Genomic DNA, 25,544 nt, shown 5'->3' with positions numbered 1-25,544 from the left:
GCTATAAATTTCCCCTAAGTATTGCTTTAGAAGTATCAGAAACTTTGAAACTATGTTTTCATTTTTATTCAATTCAAAATATGAATTTCACTTTTGACTTCTTTGATCCATGGGTTATTTAGAAGTTTATTATATAGTTTCCCAATATTTACTCTATCCCATGCCCCATGAATCAGTCTGGCTGGAGAGTACAGGCACTATTGCTGGTCATCAGTGAGAGGCAATGACACCTCTTTCTGATGGATCTTTCCTTGACTAGTGTCATTCTCTCACACACAGGTGCTGACCAGTACTCAGTATTCACTGAGTCTGTCTGTGCTTTCTTCACTCTAGTATTTTGTCCGTCAGTCAATCTCTAGTAGCCTGATCTTCCCAGACACTTACTTCCAACTTCACAATTCATGGAATGCAATGGAGTTATCCCCAGGTTCTCCCTTCTCTTTCTGAAGCCAGACAGTTTCTCAAGGCAGTAATCTGAGGCAATTGTAGAGCTCTCATTGTTTGTGTCTCTTCTCTCAGAGGCCACTGTCCTTGATGACCTGCTCTCCAATGACTTGAAATTTATTTAACATATTATGTCTATTTTTTATTGATACGTGTGTATGTGTGTAAATCCAGTAACTGTTGTGCAAAGTCTAAGTGATACTTTAAAAATAATCAATTATTTTATCAAAATTGACTAGGAGATTAGGTAAACATTTTATACTCTAGCATTTTAAGATGTCAGTAGTCATCTCACAAGATGTTGAAGCAGTCAAAACAGAAAGTGTTCTTTTCTAAAATTTAATCTCTTTTCTGGGCAGGAGAGTTTAGAACCACATCTTGATTAACAATTAGAATAGAACTTTAAATCATTATTGAATATTATTGCTTTACAGAGATTTTTCATGTATATCCTCTTCATTGATTATCTACAATCAAGGCCTGGTTGTTAAGGGCAAGGTTTCATTAAGTGAAGCTCAGAAATGTCATGACTTACTCAAAGTTGTGTAGCTTATAACCCCTAACATAATGCTGCCGTTTATCACACACTTTATGTTGGTCAATGGGGGTGCTCAACACTATATACACAATCTCATTTAATCATCCCTGAAAGCATATCAAGAAAGTGCTACAATCTTTCCTCTGTAGATATGAAGAAACTACAGTTTAGGAGATGTACTATTTCATCCAACTCACACAGCTAACGAGTGCCAGAACTGGGACTTGAACCCAGGTTGCCTGACTTCAAATCATGCTTGTAACTGTTAGTCTATAATCATGGCAGTGGGATACTCCTCTGAATCCCTTGTTGCCTTCTCTCTTTTCCCCCCATGATTTCAACTGGTTCAACAGTACAGATTATCTCACTTTAAAATGAACAAAATCTTGTGTGTTCTTGTAAATATTGTTCATGAAAGTCAAGGACTACCCTGGCTGGTTAGTGCAGTGGTGCAGCATTGGCCTCACATGTGGATGTCCTGGGTCCGCTTCCCTGTTAGGGCACACAGGAGAAGCACCCATCTTCTTCTCCACCCCTCCCCCTCTTGCTTCTCTCTCTCTCTCTTCTCTCCTCCTATAGCATAGCTCAATTGGAGCAAGGTGGCCCCTGGCACTCCAGATGGCTCCATGGCTTCACCTCAGGTGCTAAAAAATGGCCTGGTTGCAATGGAGCAAGGGCCCCAGATGGGCAGAGCATCACCTCTTAGTGGGCTTGCTGGGTGAATCCTGATCAGGTGCATGCAGGAGTTGTCTCCGCCTCCCCTCCTCTCACAAAATTAAAATTAAAAAAAGGAAAGTCAAGGACTTTTGGTGGCAATGCTTGTTGGGTGGTATTTATCCTGACATCAAAGATCTTACTTAAAGGTAGATGATACTTTTGGTGGTAAATTTATATTATTCTGGGTTCATTGTGCCATCATTTATTTTATATAGATATTCATTTCTGAGTTTCTCCTGTCTAAAATTTCAACTCCTATCAATCATCTACCATTTCACATTTCTCTCCCTTTACTTTTTCTCTTTAACATTTATCACTAATATATTAATACAGTATTTTAATTTCCTTATTTGTCTGTCTTCTTCTCTAAAATATAAGTTCCATAAGGATACACTTTTGTCTGTTCTGTTCACTGTATCCCATTTACCAATTGAATGAGAAGTCAATAAATATATGTCATATAAATCAACAGTTGTGTTTAGCTAGTGTTTTTTGGATTTATATTATGTAGATGACCGTTATAGAATGGAGTAGAGACTAATATCTGAGACTAAGTTTTATGGACAATCAGGATCTGCCTGTACATGTTTTCACTGTTCCTGGATATATATTGCATCCCAGAAGCAGTTAATGCCTGTAAGGGGAAGATAAGATCACTGGATGAGGCACCTATATCAGAAGTGTGGAGGAAGATCACATTTGCATGTTAGCTTTTCCTGTCTCTCCCAACAGCACCATCAGTTGTTAGGACTGACATGTTGTGCAGGGATGAACCTTAATGAGGAGGGACTGGTGTGGTCATTAGCAGCATAGCACATGGTCTCAGAATGCTAGACTTCGATTCTCAATTATTCCACTTAATAATTCTAAAAATAGAAGTCACTATTATTTTGTGCCAAAATTTTTCATTCTGAGACTTCAGGAAATTATTCAACCCTATTAAAACTGTGTTCAAACCTACTGTTGTAAGAGACTGGATGCTTCTCTCTTGGGAGGCCTATAATTTTCATTGTCTGTTAGTACATACAATGCTCTGAGCATCGAAGATCAAGTGATACCATTATAAATAAGTCTGTAAATGCACATCTTTAGATTGGCTTAAACTCCACTTCATGGCCAGCCAGAATCCTAGTATTTTGCAAGCACATAATATTTCTATGTTTTCTACTTACCCTCACACCTACATCAACCAGAACTATAAAACAACAACATCACTATGGTTACAATCTTCTTTACACAACTAAGGTGAAGTCATTTGCCTATATGACAAAGACAAATGTTAAACATAAATTTATTTTTTTTAAATCACATTTCATTGTCAATAAAACCTATGTATCTCCTACCTAGAAATGTAGTGTTTTTTTGAGAGTAAAAGCATCGTGCTATATTCATTTTTGTGGCCTCATCATCTAGAAAGTGTAAGGAATGTACTACAAGCTCAAAATGTGTTTTGCTCTATGATTGAGCTGGATATTGGTCTCAGGTCTTCTGACTGTAAATCCTTAACATAGTCTTATTTCAACAAGTCACACATCTTTTCATGAAACTAGTCTAAAGGGGGATTCTCATTCTTCTGTTAAAATACTGTTTCAGTACTTTCTCTTATCATCTTCCTTAGCTAGGTACTAGTTATGAAGCAAACAGTTATATCCATATCATAGAAAGTAAACCTGAATAAAGAGTCTAATATAAAAGCAAAATATATAGGTTGTTTCTTTTGAAGTCAAATGAAAACTAAAGTCAATGATATGTTTTAAAACAACTAAAAAGCAGTCACTTATGTATACTATCCTTTTTTTTTCTTATATGAGAAGCAGGGAGGCAGAGAGATAGACTCCAGCATGTGCCCCCACTGAGATCTGCTGTTTAGTAACCAAGCTATTTTAGTGTCTGGAGTGAGGCCATGGAGCTATCATCAGTTTTCTGGGGCCAACTAGCACCAACTGAGCCATGGCTGCAGGAGGAGGGGAGAAAGACAGAGAGAGCGAAGGGAGAGGGGGAGGGGTGGAGAAGCAGGTGGTCACTTCTCCTGTTTGCCCTGATCGGGAATCAAACTCAGGACATCTACATGCCAGGCCATCCCCCTACCACTAAGCCAACTGGCCAGGGCATGTATACTTTATTTCTTAATAATCTGAAGCAACCAATCACAGTAAACTTCCTGTATCATTTTCCAGTGATCTGATTATACTGAGGGCCATTAGTTGTATTCACTCTGTCCCCCTGGTACATGCATCAAATATTATTAAATTTTCAAATTTCATATTCTCAAATCCTCCTTTTTGATACATTTATACCTCTGTTGCATTTCCTGATCACTTTCAACTATTTTATCATATTATTTCCTAAATTACTCCCTTAACACATTTTTCAGTCAGATGAAGAGCATCCATCCAATATGGGAGCTACGTATGTATTGAAAGTAATGGGGTTTCACTGGCAGAGAATTAAGCTTAATAGGCAAGTAGAAACGAGGTGAATAAAAGTTTTAGGAAAGAAGGAAAAAAAATGTGGACAGTAGGGTCACAGATAATAGCAATATTGCTATGCTGATTTTTTTGCCTTATGTATTCCAGTGTAGCATCCAAGAAATATTGGTTAATAAGTGTGTAAATACTGTCATCATTTTATCTAAGGTTCTGAGCAAACTGTTTTTAAGTTTTTGAATTTCCTTTCTTCCTTCTTTCCTTCCTTTTTTCCTTAATTCCTTCCTTTTACCTTTCTTTCCTCATTCCTCTTTCTCTTTTGTTCTTCCCTTTTTTTAACTGCCATCTCTTACTTTTCACATTTTCTGAACCACACCAATTAAAAATGTTGGGTCCCTAAATGTTACTAAATGATGTTCAAAGATGTATCATGTGCCTGATGCAAGAAGACATGCTGTGTATGATATTAAGTCTTGTAGGGCAAGTTGCATCAGACTATAAGTATATAAGCAAATATGGGAGAATAAAATTCCATTAACTAATGATGTTTTCAGACATTTGACTATAAGAGAAGTTTATAAGCAAAAAATTGTATAACTAGGCCATTATAATGTCCCTAAAATAATTCAGATTATGCAAAATCCATTAAATTCTCCATTATATAAATTAAAAGTAATTATCTTCAATCTTGGACTTTTCTTAAAGAATATTAGATATATTTATATTTCATTAGTGAAAAACAAACTTTACTTTCTAAAGTTTGTAGGTATATATACATATATATACATATATACATATATATGCATATACATATATATACATACATATATATATAAAATAGATAAATGTATCTAAATTCTAAAAATTCATTGCATTTATAATTCTGGCAAAGTGTTTTGAATATTTCATGTTAAATTCTAGCAAGGAAAAACAAGTGTTATTAACTTATTCCACCTAAAAATAATGATATACATGGTTTGAAGAAAAAAAAACAGCATTTTAGCACTTAGTAGTTAGTATGAAAGCACATGTATGTGTCTGTATTTTAAATTTATGAATATAACAAAATGTTAATATTATGTATATGCTTCCTAACATAATATATCTGAAGGATAAATCCTTTTTATTTACCTGGAAGGTCATTTAATACATGAATTTGCATTACTTAAACTGATTCATCAAACTATGTTTATGATTGCAAAAATAGTCACTCTATATACAGAATTATCCAGAGTTCCTTTCAGCATGGATTATTCTTAAAATTATTTGAGAATAACCTCAGGCAGTAAGGGAAAATTCAAATAACTTAAACACTTCCAAGTTTCAGTTTAAAAATATAAACTAATTTTATAGGGTAATGCTTTATTGAAAAATAAAGCCCTTCTTTATTTCAAACACTGAAAGACCTACTGTCTTTGCCCTATGAGTAAAATAATTATTTCTGAAAACTTAAAAATCACCCATAATTTCCCATTTAAGAGTAAAGATTGCATGCGAAAGACTCTAATAACTCTAAATGGTTATTAAAATGACCAACTGATCAGTATTTTGCATCACTTCACATAAAATATTTGACAGTAAATTACTAGCTCTAAAGGTGCATGCAACAGCATAGTATGTTCAGAGTCAAAAAATAAAGTAAAATGCAATTACCCTAAAAGACATTTCAAGATTCTCTCCACCCCAGATATCCATTCCTGCATCGTAAGTTCCTATCTCTTCAAAGTAGTTTCTGTCAATAGAAAATAGGCCACCAGCCATAGTAGGGGTCCTAGTTGAAAAAAACAAAACAAAACAAAAAGAAAAGAATAGCTTTTGAAAACAATGTGTGGAGTTTAATGAGACTGTAGCAAATATTTTTGAGACATTTTAAATTAAAAATAATAGTACTTAAAAATCTCAAACTGGAAACATAAAGCTGAGGTGTAAGAGGTTTTAAAAATAGTAAATAGCATTTTATCATATATTCTGTAAAACTAAATTTTGAGTAGCCTCTTTCCCTAACAGGTGATCATACAGACACCTGGAAGGACCGTGCACTGATGACGGGGACATCTACATTCCTTCTTAAAGGCAAAGCAAAGTTAGTGCTCTCAGTTCAGTACTACCCTTAAGAGAAATTACCAGTTGTGATCTTTTGTCATCTAATTATAAATTGTTTTAATGTGAACTCTAGAAACCTGTGGAAGTGCTTTTTTTTCTATGAAAAGATCTATAGCTTGTTTAAATATGAAAAATATTAAATGCTATAAAATGTGTATAGACAATCGGTATCTAATGAGAATTACAAAAGTGTTTTTCAACATCAGAGCTTTACATATAATCACTTATTCTTCTCTTCATCTAATTAAAATGATACAATTAAGTATATAACACTGAATAAACATAATCCCATATGCTATTCAGAGGTTTTAAAGTAAATATGGCACAGATGCTAAAACTTTTTCTTAGAAATAAATGCCTTTGGTTCTCACATTCAGAATTACTTTATAGGAACTAAGGAGTCCAATGTTTAGTATTAAAATTGTTAATTAATTAATTGTAAAAGATCTTTACAGCAATGTTGATATGTGACCTATACAAGTATTCCTATACAAGAAGTAGAAATTGAAACTAGAAAAGAAAATTCTAATTGATCACAACTAGACATGTCTACACTGGCAATGATTATTGCAGTACAGTGCTTTTCAACCTTCTTGGCACATTAGCACCTGAGGAAGTTTTTTAAAATGCCCTTCCATGCCTGGGTACCACTCTCCACAGATTCAGTTTTGATTAACAGGAAGTTGAGCCAGACTTTTGGTATTGTATAAAGTTCCCAGGTGATTGTAATGTGCTCTTAAAGATGAGAAACACTGATCTAGTAACTTAGATTTGGAATGCTCATCCAAGAAGTCTGAAATAGATTAAAAAAAAAAAAAAAGATGTTTTGCTTTTCTTGAAATTATATCCTCTTCTGCCGCAGGATATGCTCATGTCTCCTAACTGAAAAGCGTATTTCAATTAAAAACACACAATAATATTGTACTTGAATGGCTACCATATTGCAAAGTTCCTGATTCCTCCCAGTGCCCTCACTGTTTTATATCAGGTAATTATCTGTCCATCAGTTGGAGGAGTATAGGCTCACTTAGTCTCAGAGCTGTTTTATTACTTCTAGTCTTGCTGGGTTCCTGTCAGGAACAGTCTCATTGACCTTCTGAGTTATAATGAGAAACACTAACAAAGCAAAACAGATGGTAATTATGGTAGCCACAACCCTCACCTGATTGGGGTTTTGGATCTCTATGGCAATAACTATATAAGGTATTACAGTGCTGGATAGCCTATTTAATGAAATGAAGAACAAAAACTGCTGCAATTATCCTATCATAATGTAACTAAGTGCTTAAAATGTTAAGTGATGCATTTTTAATGATAGTTCAAATGCCTATCTACTTACCTATTTACTAATAAAGTTAAATACACGTATTGACTTTCATCTTATATTTTCATCATAATTTCTATAAATAGGTGAAAAATGTATCATAAATGGCTACAATAAATTACATATTTAACCACAGAATGACTCAAATAAATTTCACTTATGCTTTAAAAGTAACAAAAATCAAATTACAACTCCTTAAAAAATACTGTATTTCTCAGGAAATGTGCTCCTAAACGAAAATTTTTTTGTCTTTCAATGTCAGCTCTCACAAATAGTCCAGGGACCTTTCCTTACGTGATAACTATGGGCAAAGCCAGCGTTATGCAACATGCTCTGTTCTAAGTCAACTGTTCTGTAATATCCCTAATGAACAGTTTACATATGCCTGTGTGGACCAAAAGTGTTCAGTGTGCCTAGAAAATTAAAAACCTCAATTATAGTTAAATTAGCTGAGATTACATGCTTTTTAAGATTGTGTTTATACAATATCAAATCAAGCAACTAATTCAATGATTTGGGGAAGGGGATAAACAGCTCAATGGCTATGAACATGATCTACCACACAGTAGGTAGGTGAAGATAAATTAATAGAAGAACAGTGCTTAGCACAGTTCCCAGCACACAATAAGGAGTTAATAAGGTCAAGGAAAAACTAGTCTAGCACCCTAGGTTCTTTCCTTGCCTTATAAAACACATTCTCTTTTTGTCAATATCAGTGCATAGGTAAAATTACACTTTTCTTCATCTATTTCTGCTGCTAATCTCACAGAATTATTGAAGAAGTACAATGAGGTCAACTGGTCATACTGGAGTCCATTTTATTCATTCTCTGCTTAGTACACAAACTGCTAACAATCCTTTTATCTATATGTATTTGCTCACCTATCTCATTTAAATGGAATCTTTTCCAAATATTTGGGACTCTTCTCAAAAAACTAAAGATTGAGTCAATGTATAAAATCTGAACTTCTTCACTCTCCACCTCAGACTCTCTCTCAATAGATAAATAGATGATAGATAGATAGATAGATAGATAGATAGATAGATAGATCTTCTTATGAACTCTTCCTACCTCTGTCTCAAAGGAAAGATAATCTCCTTTCCTCCCATTATGGGCTAGCATTTATATTTGTGCCTTCAGCTGGCTCTTATTCTGACTTCCCTTTCAGCTACTTATTAAATATTACCTTTATACTTTATGCCTTTGACTTCTAGATTGTCCCCTTGAGCTTATGAAACAGTTCAATTAAGTTTTATACTAGATAGATCAAAATATACCTTCATGCCATCCTATTCTTCATTCCAAGTAGGGACATATATTTTCTATTCCCTTCACTGGTAACCTTATTGAAAAGACTTTGCACTTACTCCCTCAACTCCTCTTGACTTTCTAACTAGAATCTGGATCTTGCTCCCACCTCTACAATAACTTCTTTCTGAAAGAGCCTCATTGATTGTGAACTTCAATAGCCGTTCCTGAACGTCTTCCTTTGAAAACATTGAACACAATTCAACTTCCTTGTCAGAAGTTCTTTTTTCTCAGACTACCATTGCATCACTCTAGATTTTTCCTTCTCCCAACTAGACTATTCATTTAATGATTCTTATTGATGTCCCTTTCTCTGCCTTCCCCTTGCTAGTTGTCAGATCTTAGTTAAGTTCTTAGTTTCACTTCTGTGACATGAGTACAATATATAATTTATATTGTTTTCTACAAATGTTCACCTAATAATTATCTTCTTTTGACCCTGGCAGGATGGCTCAGCAGCAGAGCCTTGGTCTGGCATGTGGAAGTCCCGGTTTCGATTTCAGGTCAAGGCATGGAGGAGAAGCAACCATCTGCTTCTCCACTCCTTTCCTCCTCCCCACCCCCTCTCTCCTGCCCTCCTGTGGCCATGACTGAAATGGCTCAAGCAATTTGGCCCCAAGCGCTGAGTATGGCTCCAAGGCCATGGCCCTGCCTCAGGCACTGAAGTATCTGGGTTGCCTAGCAATGGAGCAGCATCACCAGATGGGCAGAGCATCTCCCCATAGGGGCCTTGCCTGGTGGATCCCGGTCAGTCTGGGCACATGTGGGAGTCTGTCTCTCTGCCTCCCTGCCTCTCATTTAATAAAATAATAATAATAATAATAATAATAATAATATAAAATAATAATAATAATAATATTATTATTATCTCCTTTTGTCCCAAAATGTAGTTCTACCTAGGGTCTCTCAGTAGCACCTTTCTCTATCTGTATAAGCTCATCGGTCATATGCCTCTAATTGTCCCTTCTATGAGTTTGACTCATAATCTATGTTTCTTTTCTCACTCCTTCCCTCTGCATTCAGTGCTTTTTAAATTGCTCACTAGATGTTTTCTTTAAACAATCCTGAGTCTGCTCAGTGTGTTTGACACAGAACTGAGAATGTGTCACGGTTTCCGTATCTCTGTTTCCTTCCGGAGCCGTAATACAAAATGATGGAAGCGCCTCTCAGCACCTTTCTTTTTTGTGCCTCATTCAATCATTTCCCAAATACTTCCACTTTTTTCAAAGCATTGTTGACTCCTATTTGTGTTCTCTGTTATCACGGTCACTCTACAGTCTTAGTCCTCTTATTTCTAACTGTGCGTTAATGGAATCCTCTTGCTTGTAGTCTGCTGCTTCCAAAATTTATTCTATAAACCATGGCCAGATTAATTTCTCTAAACCAAAATTCCTCTAAAAACGTTAACCAGATGTTCAAAAACCTATTTTAAGGAATATATTTCAGCTTCTTATCCTGGAACCAGAAATCTGGAGTCAGCCTCTGAGCTCCTTCATTCCTTTATTCCTTTGAACTCTTTTCTCATATTTAGAGTGGTTAGCTGCTACTAGTAAGTGTTTCACACTTTCTCACCTTGATATGTATGTTCAAATCCATTTGTCACTTGCATTTTCCTTTGTAAACTCCCTTTATATGTTCAAACCTGCTCTATACTTAGTACCTTGCAAAGATCATATATCCACGCAGACTGCACTTAGTAAACCTTCTTCCCTGCGATCTGGACGTAATCTTCCCCTTTCTCCTTCTTGTATAGCAGCAGCCTGTTTCTGTCCTGCAAGGCACTGGTCACTGCTTATTGAGTATTATTTTTAAACTCTATATACATTTCACCACTTTTGTAAGTATTGTCAATATATTAGTTTAATAGTATTTGACTATTAATAGTCTTTATTGAATAAATAAAATTTCTAAATGAGCAATGTTATTTCATGGCCACACAAAAAATCTATATTAAAATGTTCAAATTACCTGTAATTTTATTTCTGAAATTATAACAAAACATTATGCTCATATATGCTAAATTAATGAGTAATAAAGTTGTCTTCACTGATTACAGAATTTTTGCCTTCTTTTTAAAAGGGTTTCGGGGGTTCTGTGTGATAGTACGTTAGATTAAAGATATAAAGCTTTGTAAGAATGTAGCATATTAAAGCACTCCAAAAAGTAAGCATCTGATATAAAAACATACTTAATCTGTTCACCAGAAGTTAGAAAATCAAAAGAAATTATGATAGACTAGATTTGATTATTAAATAATGATATATTTCCTTTGAGACAATGACATATTTCATATTGGGATAACCACCATGTGTGTGAAAAGCAGGTACACAGTAAGAAGACTCTAAGAGGAGTATGGACTTAGTTTCTAGACAGATACTGATGGGGTTCAAGACCCATCTCCATAGAGTGACTTTCATTTCAGCAAGCCACTTCAACTCTTTGTCTCAATTTCATCATATCTAAAATGAGGATGTATGTGTGAGTGCATGTAACACTCTTAGAATAGTACCAACACAAAGTAAGTACTACACGTTTAAAATATTATTTTTACTAAAAAAGGAGAAAACATCCATGTTTGCCAAGATTATTATCAGCTTTATTTTTTTGTTGTTTTCAAAATATAATTAATTTTTAATAGGACTATAATATTTTAGAGCTACAGAACCCTGCAGATTTGGTCAACTAAATTTAGCCAGTGTGTTTAAACAACTTGTTCAAGGACTCCCAAGTAGTTAGTGGATCAATTAAAAAAAAATATTTGACTTTCTTTCCCTTCCTCCCTCCCTCCCTCCCTCCCTCCCTCCCTCCCTCCCTCCCTCCCTCCCTCCCTCCCTCCCTCCCTTCCTTCCTTCCTTCCTTATCTACCAATCAGTCATCTTTCAATTTATTCTTTAACTTATACAGAGAAGGACTTGAGGTAGTTAACTAGAAATTCAGTTTTCCTGATTTCCAGTTCTAAATGTATGAACCATGTTTGAGTGTGAGTTTTAGCACAGCTCTTCAAAGCAATTTCTTTCAGTTATTGAAATATCATTTCTTCTATTTTTTCCTTTGCTCTATCAGGATTCTATTTAATCTTACTTGGCAAATAAGCAAGGAGTCTGAAGAAAAAAATCTAAGAATGATTTGGAAAACTATAGCTCAGTTTTAGGCTGTTATTTGCATTGGTCAAATATCACAATATGTAGACTGTTAGTATTTACATCTGTGTTAATAACATTTCTCATATAGTATAAATAACAATAAAGAGAAATGATAAACATAAATATTTTATAGTTTATACAAATATGAAGCATAAATAGCTAAAGTATTCATAGAATTTTGATTTTTTCATATCATAACATATAATGACTTCATTTGGTTAAACCACTGCAGTTATAGAAACATGAGCCTCTCTTCTTCTTTCCTTAATGGATCCACTATACCCAAATATAAAAAGCAGAAGAGAAACAAAGGCACAACAACTCTTTTATTAGAGTGAAGAATAATCAAATGCTGAATGTGATTAAAGGATTTACAGAGAAACAGGTGGGAAGTTTGGTGGTTATTGCACACCAAGAGACGCATCTGAACATATATTTGAGTAAAAAGATGAAATTTAATGTAAAATAGAAACCATAAGAGTTTATGCTGGCTTAAGCTCTAAGCAAGAAACTTATTCAAATCCTGTGGGATCTATGGAACATAAACAGTTTTCAGAGCTATTAAAGGATAAGAAAAAAATTTCAAGTTTTGCTTAGTATGTGCAAATGGCTTATTTGTCTGCCAAAGAACTAGTTTATCAACAAGTACTGGAATCAAACTCCTGGTACGTTCTTAAAAATTTATATTCCCCATAAAGGCATAGTCATTTTTAATCCCTTTTTTAATAATCTTTACAACCTGATAAAACCCTTAGCTTCGAAGAAGATGCATAGTAGTTGGTACAAGTTGTTACTTATCCTTTTAATTTCACTGTAAAGGACAAGTCAAAATAAGCAAGCTAGTTGAAATCTGATATTTTAAAATATTTTGGATAATGTAAAAAGTGATTCCATATATTAATGTAATAATTAATTTATTACCTTGAAAGCTTTCTATATTACCCGGTTGTTGTTGCTTTTATTTATTTGTTTTGTTTTGTTTGTTTGTTTGGGTGTTTGTTTGTTTTTGGTAACAGAGACAGAGAGAGGGACAGATATGGGGACAGACAGACAGGAAGGCAGAGAGATGAGAAGCATCAATTCTTCGTTGCGGCACCTTAGTTGTTCATTAATTGCTCTCTCATATGTGCCTTGACTGCAGGCCTTCAGCAGACCGAGTAACCTCTTGCTCGAACCAGTGACCTTGGGTCCAAGCTGGTGAGCCTTGCTCAAACCAGATGAGCCCGCGCTCAAGCTGGAGATCTCAGGATTTTGAACCTGGATCCTCTGCATCCTAGTCCAATGCTCTATCTATCCACTGTGCCACTGCCTAGTCAGGCACCCCTGTTTGGTTCTTATCTCAACAGATTTCTAGGAAAATCTTGTAAATTATCCCCTGAAACACTAGAAATTAATGTAATAAAAACACACTATTTTCCTCCAAAGAATATAAATTCAAAGATTCCAAGTGGGATTGTTTTTCTCTCAAATTCAACATATATTAGGATTTAACATGAATTAGTAAGAATGTAGAACACTTGAACATTCCAAAGTTCAACTATTTATATTGAAGTTTTGTTCTCCTCACGACCTTGACCTTTCCACGGCACTGTTGCCTTAGTATCTCCTATTGTAAAGAAGTGTCTCACAGGATTTGAGAGAATTTACTTGTGCTTCTCTCTTCCAATTTAAAAGTACACTGCTCACAAAAATTAGGGGATGAGAGAATGTGCAGACAGTACTTGCAGCCTTTTGTATAGTGCATTTTCACCAATAAAATAAAAGTTGGTTTTGCACCTCATCTGCATAATCGAACAACTTTCTTTGCCTTGTCATTTGCTTTTCCAATGTTCTTGTCTAATAAAAAAATAAAATGCTTCTTTTTTTAATCGCTTTATATTCATTTTGAAATATCCCCTAATTTTTGTGAGCAGTATATATTGGACTGAGAGAAACCTAGTAGAGAATATCTGAGTTAAAAGTTAAGAACCACATTATTAGTTGCTACTAAGTAAGAAACATTCCTTTACATTTTATAACATTTTACAGAATAAAATAAGTATTTTTCATTTATTACAATTACTAGAGGAAGCACAAATTGAAGAGAATAAATTGGCAGAAAGTATCAATATTAAAACAAATTCCATATTGTCTGCTTAGCTAAAGAGACCACATCATTTGAAAGAACTGTAGATAAGAAGACATAATGGCCAAAAATAATTGGCCATGAAAAGCTAAGTAAATATTTGAGATATTAGCAGCTATTAAAATTTTCATTTGTAAAAAAAAAATTGTCATAGGAAAATCCTCAGGATACATCAAGTGTTAAATTGTAGAGAAATGCCCAGGGCGGTATTCCCTACTTGGGAGATTCTCTCCGTGGGCGGGGCACCTCACCCAGCCATTCAAGCTAACAATCAAGCGTTGGGGGAGGGGCGCGCGCAGGCAGCCTGAAATACCTTCGGGAGCACAGCTGCGACCCAATTACTAAAATTAACTTAACCCGTGAAATCTGCGCACCCTCGGTTCTAATTGATAAGATCTCTCTCAGTTCACCGACCCAAGACAAGAGGCGTGATATTTTTTGGTGCCTCTCGCTAAAGGGGCGGAGGCAACTTCTGATTGATAGAGCCTCCATATTCAGGGATAAACGCTAACAAGAAGGACTTGGCAGATAATAAGATCTATACCACACTAGTCGCAAGCAGAGACTAGTGTCTCTTTTTACCGGCCAAAACAGGCTACAAAGTGTGGAAAGCCTGGGTTGAGAGGTCCAACGGAATGCTAGGCGCTGAACAATCACCTTGACAACAATTGACTCCCACCCCCGCCTGATTACACTGGAGGCCCTGACTGTCAGAGCCCTTCCCAGAGCCTTGCACTGAGTGGGGATAGAGTGGGGATTTCCCAGCTTTTTGAGCCTCTTACTCCCCAGGCAGAAGCAGTGGCAGCCTTGGGGCTGGATCGCCAGCTGCTGGTTCGGGAGGGGGGGACTGGGAGAGAGAATCCACGAAGGCGAACTCTCTCGTCGTTAGACCCTGCAGACGCCGGCAGGCCTTGACTACCAACAAGACTAAAGCCAATTGTGTGACATTGCCATAGAACCCCATCAACTGCAAGTCCCTGCCTGGGTGTGGCGCAGGGGCAGGGCCTGGGGTGCAGAGTCGCCGACCGGGAAGAGGGAGAGAGGAGAAGGAGGAAGAGGTTGACATCTCAAAATCAGGAAAAATCCACAGACTTTGCAGCTTGTTCCACTGTTTGTTGGGTTTTTTTTTATTTGTAGTTGTTGTTTGTTCCTTCTATCTTATTGCCTTTATTTCCTCCACCTCAGCCCTTCTATTCTCTGCCCATCTTATGCTTCCCTTTTCTTGAACTACACTACCCATAAGTGTTACATTTTATTTCTCTCCTTCATCCTCACCCTCCTTTGGGGTTATACTCCAGGACACTTAATTCTCACTCTCTCCTCTTTTGTTTTTTTTGCCTTATTTTGTTTTTTTCTCTTCCTTTTTTATTTCTTCCTTCGTTTTTCACTTTTTCTTATTTTTTCCTTTCTATTCGTTTTTTCTTTTCTCGTTTTACTTTCCTCCCATTTAATCCTCAATCACGAACAAATTAGTTAATTTGGGACTCAAGGTTTTTTTTTGGCTTTGTTTTTCTTTTTCGGTTTTGTTTTTGTTTTTTTCTGGTTGGTTTGTTTTTGTGGCATTTTGGGTCCTCCCAACCCAAGGTCTCCATTGTATTTGGTCTTTGCTCCACTTAATACAACGTATTTTTACTTATTATTTTTATTTTTTCTTCTTGATTATTCCTTTTCTTTGTCCTTTTTTCTGGTTCCCTCTTGTCCCTCTCATTATATCTCTTGGTTGACCGTCACCCGCAGGCAGATCAACTTATGCTTGTCTAAGATTTTCTTCCCTTTTTTTTTTTTTTTTTTTTTTTAATTTATTTATTTATTTATTTTTTTGCCCCCTTGAACTCTTCACCGCAAACCAGGCCCTCCATTATAGGCACGATATTTCCCTGAGGAGGGGAGAGGAGGGAAGGAGAACAAAGAAAAAAAAAAAAAAGGGGGAAATAATAAATTATTACTGCTTTTTCTTTTTTTTTTTTTTTTTTTTTTGTGGGGTGTTTTACCCTTTGTTTTTTTTTTTTTTTTTTTTTTTTTTTTTTTTTTTTTTTTTTTTTTTTTTTTTTTTGTTTTTGTTTTTGTTTTTTACTTTTTACTCTTTATTAATTCTAATTAGTGCTATCAACAAGACCACCCGCAGATGCCAATAAGAAAGAGGAAATCGAATATTATGGATACAAAAGAAAGAGAGGTAACACAAATAGATGTGGAAAAATCTATGGAGAAAAGACTTAACATATTGGAAGCCTTGGAGCTAAATGACAGAGAATTTAAAATAGAAATCTTAAAAATACTCAGAGATATACAAGAAAACACGGAAAGGCAATATAGGGAGATCAGAAAACAACTCAATGAACACAAAGAATATATTACCAAGGAAATTGAAACTATAAAAACAAATCAAACAGAAATGAAAAACTCAATTCACGAGCTGAAAAACGAGGTAACAAGCTTAGCTAGCAGAACAACCCAGATTGAAGATAGGATTAGTGAAATAGAAGACAAACAACTTGAGGCACAACAGAGAGAAGAAGAAAGAGACTCAAAAATAATAAAAAATGAGAAAGCCCTACAGGAATTATCTGACTCCATCAGAAAGAATAACATAAGAATAATAGGTATATCAGAGGGAGAAGAGAAAGAAAATGGAATGGAGAATATACTCAAACAAATAATAGACGAGAACTTCCCAAGCCTGTGGAAAGAACTAAAGCCTCAAGTTCAAGAAGCAAACAGAACACCGAGTTTTCTTAACCCCAACAAACCCACTCCAAGGCACATCATAATAAAGATGACACAAACCAGTGACAAAGAAAAAATTCTCAAGGCAGCCAGGGAAAAGAAGAGTACAACATATAAAGGAAGGCCTATTAGATTATCATCAGATTTCTCAGCAGAAACTCTACAAGCTAGAAGAGAGTGGACCCCAATATTTAAGGCCCTGAAAGAGAGGAACTTTCAGCCAAGAATACTATACCCATCAAAGCTATCCTTCAAGTATGAAGGAGATATAAAAACATTCACAAATACAGAAAAGATGAGAGAATTTATCACGAGAAAGCCCCACTCCAGGAAATACTAAAGGGGGTTTTCCAACCAGATTCAAAGAACAAAAGAAAACAACACCACAAGTAACAGCTCCACCAAGAACACAATAAAACCAAACTTAAACTGTGACAACAAAGGAAAAAAAAAGGGGGGGGAGAGAATGGAGATTAACAGTAGCAAAGGACGATGAAGTGCAGAAATACTTATAATAGGGTACTACAATGAATATGGTAGGTACCCTTTACATTACTTAATGGTAACCACCCTTGAAAAAACCACCACAAAAACACATGACTTAAAAAAGGTAGCAACAGAGGAAAGAAGTATGGAACACAAACAAACAGAAACAAATGATAGAAAAACAAAAGAGAAGAATCAAACTAGATACAAAACTAACAGAAAGCAATTTATAAAATGGTAGTAGGGAACCCACAAGTGTCAATAATTACACTAAATGTAAATGGATTAAACTTACCAATAAAAAGACACAGAGTAGCAGAATGGATTAAAAAAGAAATCCAACTATATGCTGCCTACAAGAAACACATCTAAGCAACAAGGATAAAAACAAATTCAAAGTGAAAGGCTGGAAAACAATACTCCAAGCAAACAACACCCAAAAAAAAGCAGGTGTAGCAATACTCATATCTGATAATGCTGACTACAAGACAGAAAAAGTACTCAGAGACAAAAATGGTCACTTCATAATGATTAAGGGGACACTGAATCAAGAAGACATAACAATCCTTAATATATATGCACCAAACCAAGGAGCACCAAAATATATAAGACAGCTACTTATTGACCTTAAAACAAAAACTAACAAAAATACAATCATACTTGGAGACCTCAATACTCCGCTGACGGCTCTAGATCGGTCATCCAAACAGAGAATCAATAAAGATATAGTGGCCTTAAACGAAATACTAGAAAACCTGGATATGATAGACATCTACAGGACACTTCATCCCAAAGCGACAGAGTATACATTTTTCTCTAGTGTACATGGAACATTCTCAAGAATTGACCATATGTTGGGCCACAAAGACAATATCAGCAAATTTAGAAAAATTGAAATTGTACCAAGCATATTTTTCTGATCATAAAGCCTTGAAACTAGAATTCAGCTGCAAAAAAGAGGGGGAAAAACCCACAAAAATGTGGAAACTAAACAACATACTTCTAAAAAATGAATGGGTCAAAGAAGAAATAAGCGCAGAGATCAAAAGATACATACAGACAAATGAAAATGAAAATACGACATATCAGAATCTCTGGGATGCGCAAAAGCAGTAATAAGAGGAAAGTTCATATCACTTCAGGCCTATATGAACAAACAAGAGAGAGCCGAAGTAAACCACTTAACTTCACACCTTAAGGAACTAGAAAAAGAAGAACAAAGACAACCCAAAACCAGCCGAAGAAAGGAGATAATAAAAATCAGAGCAGAAATAAATGAAATAGAGAACAGAAAAACTATAGAAAAAATCAATAAAACAAGGAGCTGGTTCTTTGAAAAGGTCAACAAAATTGACAAACCCTTGGCAAGACTCACCAAGGAAAAAAGGCACAGGACTCAAATAAATAAAATCCAAAATGAAAGAGGAGAGATCACCACAGACATCATAGATATACAAAGAATTATTGTAGAATACTATGAAAAATTATATGCCACCAAATACAACAATCTAGAAGAAATGGATAAATTCCTAGAACAATACAACCTTCCTAGACTGAGTCATGAAGAAGCAGAAAGCCTAAACAGACCAATCAGCAGGGAGGAAATAGAAAAAACTATTAAAAACCTCCCCAAAAATAAAAGTCCAGGCCCAGACGGTTATACTAGTGAATTCTATCAAACATTCAAAGAAGACTTGGTTCCTATTCTACTCAAAGTCTTCCAAAAAATTGAAGAAGAAGCAATACTTCCGAACACATTTTATGAGGCCAACATAACCCTCATACCAAAACCTGGCAAGGATGGCACAAAGAAAGAAAACTACAGACCAATATCTCTAATGAATACAGATGCTAAAATTCTAAACAAAATACTGGCAAACCGAATACAACAACATATTAAAAAAATAATACATCATGATCAAGTGGGATTCATCCCAGAATCTCAAGGATGGTTCAACATACGCAAAACGGTTAACGTAATACACCATATCAACAAAACAAAGAACAAAAACCACATGATCTTATCAATAGATGCAGAAAAGGCTTTTGATAAAATACAACACAATTTTATGTTTAAGACTCTCAACAAAATGGGTATAGAAGGAAAATATCTCAACATGATAAAGGCCATATATGATAAACCATCAGCTAACATCATATTAAATGGCACTAAAACTGAAGGCTTTCCCCCTTAAATCAGGAACAAGACAGGGTTGTCCACTCTCTCCACTCTTATTTAACGTGGTGCTAGAAGTTCTGGCCAGAGCAATCAGACAAGACAAAGAAATAAAAGGCATCCATATTGGAAAAGAAGAAGTAAAGGTATCACTTTTTGCTGATGATATGATCCTATACATCGAAAACCCGAAGGACTCCACAAAAAGATTATTAGAAACAATAAACCAATACAGTAAGGTCGCAGGATACAAAATTAACATACAGAAGTCCATAGCCTTTCTCTATGCCAACAATGAAATATTAGAAAACGAACTCAAAAAAATAATCCCCTTCACGATTGCAACAAAAAAAATAAAATACCTAGGAATAAACATAACAAAGAATGTAAAGGACCTATATAATGAAAATTACAAAGCATTGTTAAGGGAAATCGAAAAGATACAATGAGATGGAAAAATATTCCTTGCTCTTGGATAGGAAGAATAAATATAATCAAAATGGCCATATTACCCAAAGCAATATACAAATTTAATGCAATTCCCATCAAAATTCCTATGAGATTTTTTAAAGAAATGGAACAAAAAATCATCAGATTTATATGGAAGTATAAAAAACCCCGAATAGCCAAAACAATCCTAAGGAAAAAGAATGAAGCTGGGGGCATTACAATACCTGACTTTAAACTATATTATAGGGCCACAATAATCAAAACAGCATGGTATTGGCAGAAAAATAGACACTCAGACCAATGGAACAGAATAGAAAGCCCAGAAATAAAACCACATATATATGGTCAAATAATCTTTGATAAAGGGGCCAACAACACACAATGGAGAAAAGAAAGCCTCTTCAACAAATGGTGTTGGGAAAACTGGAAAGCCACATGCAAAAGAATGAAACTCGACTACAGCCTGTCCCCGTGTACTAAAATTAATTCAAAATGGATCAAAGACCTAAATATAAGACCTGAAACAATAAAGTACATAGAAGAAGACATAGGTACTAAACTCATGGACCTAGGTTTTAAAGAACATTTTATGAACTTGACTCCAATGGCAAGAGAAGTGAAGGCAAAGATAAATGAATGGGACTACATCAGAATAAAAAGTTTTTGCTCAGCAAGAGAAACTGATATAAAAATAAACAGACAGCCAACTAAATGGGAAATGATATTTTCAAACAACAGCTCATAAGGGCCTAATTTCCAAAATTTACAAAGAACTCATAAAACTCAACAACAAACAAACAAACAATCCAATAAAAAAATGGGAAGAAGACATGAATAGACACTTCTCCCAGGAAGAGATACAAATGGCCAACAGATATATGAAAAAATGCTCAGCTTCATTAGTTATTAGGGAAATGCAAATCAAAACTAAGGGGGGGGGGGGGGGGGGGGGGGGGGGGGGGGGGGGGGGGGGGGACAATGAGATACCACCTCACACCTGTTAGATTAGCTATGATCAACAAGACGGGTAATAGCAAATGTTGGAGAGGCTGTGGAGAAAAAGGAACCCTCATTCACTGTTGGTGGGACTGTAAGGTAGTACAACCATTATGGAGGAAAGTATGGTGGTTCCTCAAAAAACTGCAAATAGAACTACCTTATGACCCAGCAATCCCTCTACTGGGTATATACCCCCAAAACTCAGAAACATTGATACGTGAAGACACATGTAGCCCCATGTTCATTGCAGCACTGTTCACAGTGGCCAAGACATGGAAACAACCAAAAAGCCCTTCAATAGAAGACTGGATAAAGAAGATGTGGCACATATACACTATGGAATACTACTCAGCCATAAGAAACTTATCAGAAAATAAATATAACAAAATATTAAAAGAAATAGCCTATTAGTGTTCTGCTTCATTATGTTTTAGGTATTTATCATAGTTATTATGCAATGCAATATTTAAAATCAAAATTAAGTTTAAAATATCTCCTTTCAAATACATTTCTCAGTTAACATTTTGTATCACTTCATGAGTTAAGCAAGGCAGTGAGAATAATTTTCCATTTAATAGTTGAGAAGACTAGATAATTTCTCAATTGGAGGAGCTTTAAATAAAACCTAGATTCTCCAAAGCTAGCTTTAAGCTTCTTCAATAATATATTATTTATATGAGTTTTTCAAAAGAAAGGCACAAGGTTGTCATCTGAGCTGTTACTAATAGTGTTATTTATTTGATCTTCTTTATAAATTCCTAATTCTTTGAAAGAAAAATAAATGTATGAGATCAGACAAATGTTACTAAAAAGGAATATCAAAGTAAGTGAAATGTGTCAGAAATAAAAAGTCATAACTGCATCTTTGTTTGACTTATTACTACAGCAAGAACTACAAGAAATTATAAAACTCTTGTTTTACTTTAGGAAGATACTGAACATGATACTCCAAGTAAAAATGAAAGAAGTCATATTAAGAATATTTATAATAAATAAATAAATAAATGCAAAAAAGTCTATAAAAAATAAATGGTAAAGAAAAGAAATGATGAATAACCTGTAGGTTTCAAATAAAATGTCTATATTAATAATTAAAAAATTAAGTAGAAACTATTATCTGTATAACTATTGAGGATTACTTATAGGGCATAATTAAGAGACTAATGCAATAAATAAAATCAAAAGTGGATTCTTTTCCAGAAGCACACACAATTATACCAATTGATATAGTTTAACTCCTGTGTATCCACACTCTGACCACATATGTTGGCCTCCTTCCCTTGTCCAGTATACAATATAGCCCATCTCAGACAGCAAGCAACTTACAGCAGTGAATGCCTTATTTATCTCTGTATGGGCAGAATTTACCACAGTGCACAACTTGTATTTGCATATGGAATCAAATTCATTTCAATAGCCTGAACTAATCAACTCAAAAGTTATATGTATTAGAAAAAAAATGCATAAAACAGCTCCTGAATTAATTAAATGACTTGGCAGGGATATTACCTGCACTGCCAGATAATTTATGCTACTAATTGCTATTCCATTTGGTTATGTATGTGCATACTCATGCAAGGCTAACTTGTTTAATGCTTTAAAACTCAGCTATTTCCCAGGCAGTATCCTATTAGTCAAAGGTCACAAATTAAAGATTACAATCAGATTAATAAAATCAATATGTGGAGTTGATTAGTTGCAATAAGCCTATTTCTCACCTTTGATTGGGAAACAGATACAAATATTTTCTGAAGTATAACAATGATGACAAGTAGCAACTGATCCTCATGAACACAAAAAAGGAATTGTGGGGATTGCACTAAACATTCGTGCTACTACTATAAGGGTAGCTTCTACTCAACCCCACCTTATGGTGCCAGTTAGGAGCAGTGGACCATAAAAGCAAGACCTTCTGACTTCTCAAGAACAGCTAGAAATCCTGATTTTCATTTAAAACACCTCATTTTTTTAAATGATGATAATAATTAAAGTTTAAAACATGAAGTATGCTAAGTAAAATTTGCCTAAAGAGCATATATGACATGCAAAGTCCTGGTCTATGACCTCTGGTTTAACAATTTGATTACTCCACTGTTGCATATATAATTAAGATATTCCTGAAAACTCATATAATTTGACTACTGAAATATTAAGGGGAATGTACTGACTAAAGAAAAGTAAATACCAGGGATTGTGTGTGCTATTACTCCATACTCGTAACTTCTTCACAAATACCAAGTATTTCACAAACTCCATTTATTATCAAAATTAAATATAAAAGCCTAGAGGTTGACCATAAAATAATAATAATAACAATTATAAAATATACTTTAGTTCGATTCCCGGCCAGGGCACACAGGAGAAGCGCCCATTTGCTTCTCCACCCCTCCGCCGCGCTTTCCTCTCTGTCTCTCTCTTCCCCTCCCGCAGCCAAGGCTCCATTGGAGCAAAGATGGCCCGGGCGCTGGGGATGGCTCTGTGGCCTCTGCCTCAGGCGCTAGAGTGGCTCTGGTCGCAACATGGCGACGCCCAGGATGGGCAGAGCATCGCCCCCTGGTGGGCAGAGCGTCGCCCCTGGTGGGCGTGCCGGGTGGATCCCGGTCGGGCGCATGCGGGAGTCTGTCTGACTGTCTCTCCCTGTTTCCAGCTTCAGAAAAAAAAAAAAAAAAAAAAAAAAAAAAAAAAAAATATATATATATATATATATATATATATATATATATATATATATATATATATATATACTTTAAATGTGGTATAACTAAGGTTAGGTCACAAGTTTAAAGTTCTCTATGTATACAGACTCATGATTTTATTCTAAGTGATGACTAAACTAGCCAATTATAGTCACTAGGAAGTTCTGTCTTAACTGACATTTTAAATGAAGCATTCCACTAAGAAAACTAAAATTCCAACCTCATTTTAATCACTTTAGCTATTTAGAATTCTGTTAATCAACAAGGAAAAAAAATGTCTTCAACACCCAGAATGATTAATCTGTTTGTACAAATGTGAGAAAAACGTTCACATCTTCAAGTAATAGATTACAAGTACAAAGAAAGTTCACATGATAGCTACTCTGATGAAAATCACCTGCAGGCTGTTACAACATAGCCTGTGAATTAATTAACCTTTTTCCATAAATAACTAGAAACATCAGCAAAGATAGGTTTCTCTTTCTCTTGCTCCAGCTCCCTCAGCAATTTAGAAAGTGAAATACTGTGTAGTTACTAAGGGACACAAATAAAACATACTTAGATTTTTATCAGCTCTCTGTGTTACTACAAGAAAACTACATAAATATAACTAGTTGGCTATTTCATGTTATATTTTCAATAATGAAAGACGAGAGATAAGGTCAGATTTCTATCTAGATCTTCACTTTCACGAATGAGATCAATAAATTACTATGAATGTTGGCTACCCTTTATTATCTACCTTTTCACTCTGTGAGAAAATAAAGTGAGGTTCTAGTCAGAATGGTGGCATAGGTGAATGTGGTACTTGGAACCTCCCATAACCCCATCCAAATTGCAACAATATTTCAGAACAACCATCATTCATAACTGCCTGAGATGTAGCTGAACAGAAGTTCTCTAGGTAAGGATACACAGAAGAAGCCACATCAAGACTGGTAGGAGAAGTGGAGACAGAGAAGGGGCTGGTCCCACAACCTCATGTGGTGGTTAAAAATTAGGGGAGGTATCTCAACTACACTGGTATTCCCTATGGAGCGAGGTATCTCAGCCCCTTTCAGAACTCTCAGCTCAAGGTTCCTGTGCCTGGACAAGCAGTCGCTATAACTGCTGGCTATAAAAGCCAGCAGGGATTGTGGCTGAGGGACATGGAGGGTTCTGGAATCCCAGGCAGTTCCTCTTCAAGGGCCCATGTACAGCTTACTGAGATTCAGACTCACAAGTTCTAAGCTCCAGCCCTGGGATAGAAGCTTAAAGGTGCCAGGGACATACAGGGAGAAACTTAACAGACTGACTTCAGGGCAAAGGCTAGAGGGGCAGCTTTCTCCCAGACAGATGCGCTACCAGAGGACACTATTCCTCTGTTGAGTCCTTCCTCACAGATCCAGTGGGTGGGCACCGTATCTGAAAAACCATCAACCTGACTAACACTGATAGCCAGACCCTGTTGATTCCCTGAAACTCCACCCGACCTAACTTGTGACCCAACCAAACCTTTTTGTAGTAGCTTTTCCATACAAAAGACTTGACTTGGCTCATGCTCTGGACTTTCCTAAAATCTCTCAAATAAGCAGCATCTGGTCTCAGTGTGCCCTGTACTCTAATAGCCCTAGGCTCAGCATTAGCAGGAGCTGACTCTGGTTCACATCTTAGTTTCCCCTGAGCCCCAGTAAGCCCAGCACAAGTAGCAGGTAGCAGTAATCAGAAGATCACTCTATAGCTCCTGCAAGGTGACCCCCAACAGGGCACAGGTGGTGGCTGACCCTGCACCTCCAAGGAGGCACCAGAGCCAGTGCATCTGGTGGAAAGCTTCAGATCATGCTGGATTACAAGCCTACTACCTCCATGAGCAACACACTTAGGAGGCAGACTCGTTGGGCA

The 25,544-nt window shown here is 35.8% G+C and overlaps 1 protein-coding gene across 4 annotated transcripts in view; it reads right to left on the bottom strand.

Annotated features, from left to right (window-relative positions):
• Nucleotides 1-25,544, bottom strand: part of GALNT13 (polypeptide N-acetylgalactosaminyltransferase 13) — a 555,106-nt gene that overhangs the window by 195,661 nt on the left and 333,901 nt on the right. For all 4 annotated transcript variants that reach the window (XM_066345193.1, XM_066345194.1, XM_066345192.1 and 1 more), the window contains exon 8: nucleotides 5,779-5,896. In XM_066345193.1, the coding sequence (XP_066201290.1) occupies nucleotides 5,779-5,896 (118 nt within the window). The remainder of the gene's footprint in view (nucleotides 1-5,778; nucleotides 5,897-25,544) is intronic.

This window comes from Saccopteryx leptura, chromosome 7, assembly GCF_036850995.1.
Source record: "Saccopteryx leptura isolate mSacLep1 chromosome 7, mSacLep1_pri_phased_curated, whole genome shotgun sequence".
In the NCBI taxonomy this organism is placed as follows: Eukaryota; Metazoa; Chordata; class Mammalia; order Chiroptera; family Emballonuridae; genus Saccopteryx; species Saccopteryx leptura.
The sequence above is the reverse complement of the archived record's forward strand: the minus strand, read 5'-3'. Positions and strand labels throughout refer to the sequence as shown.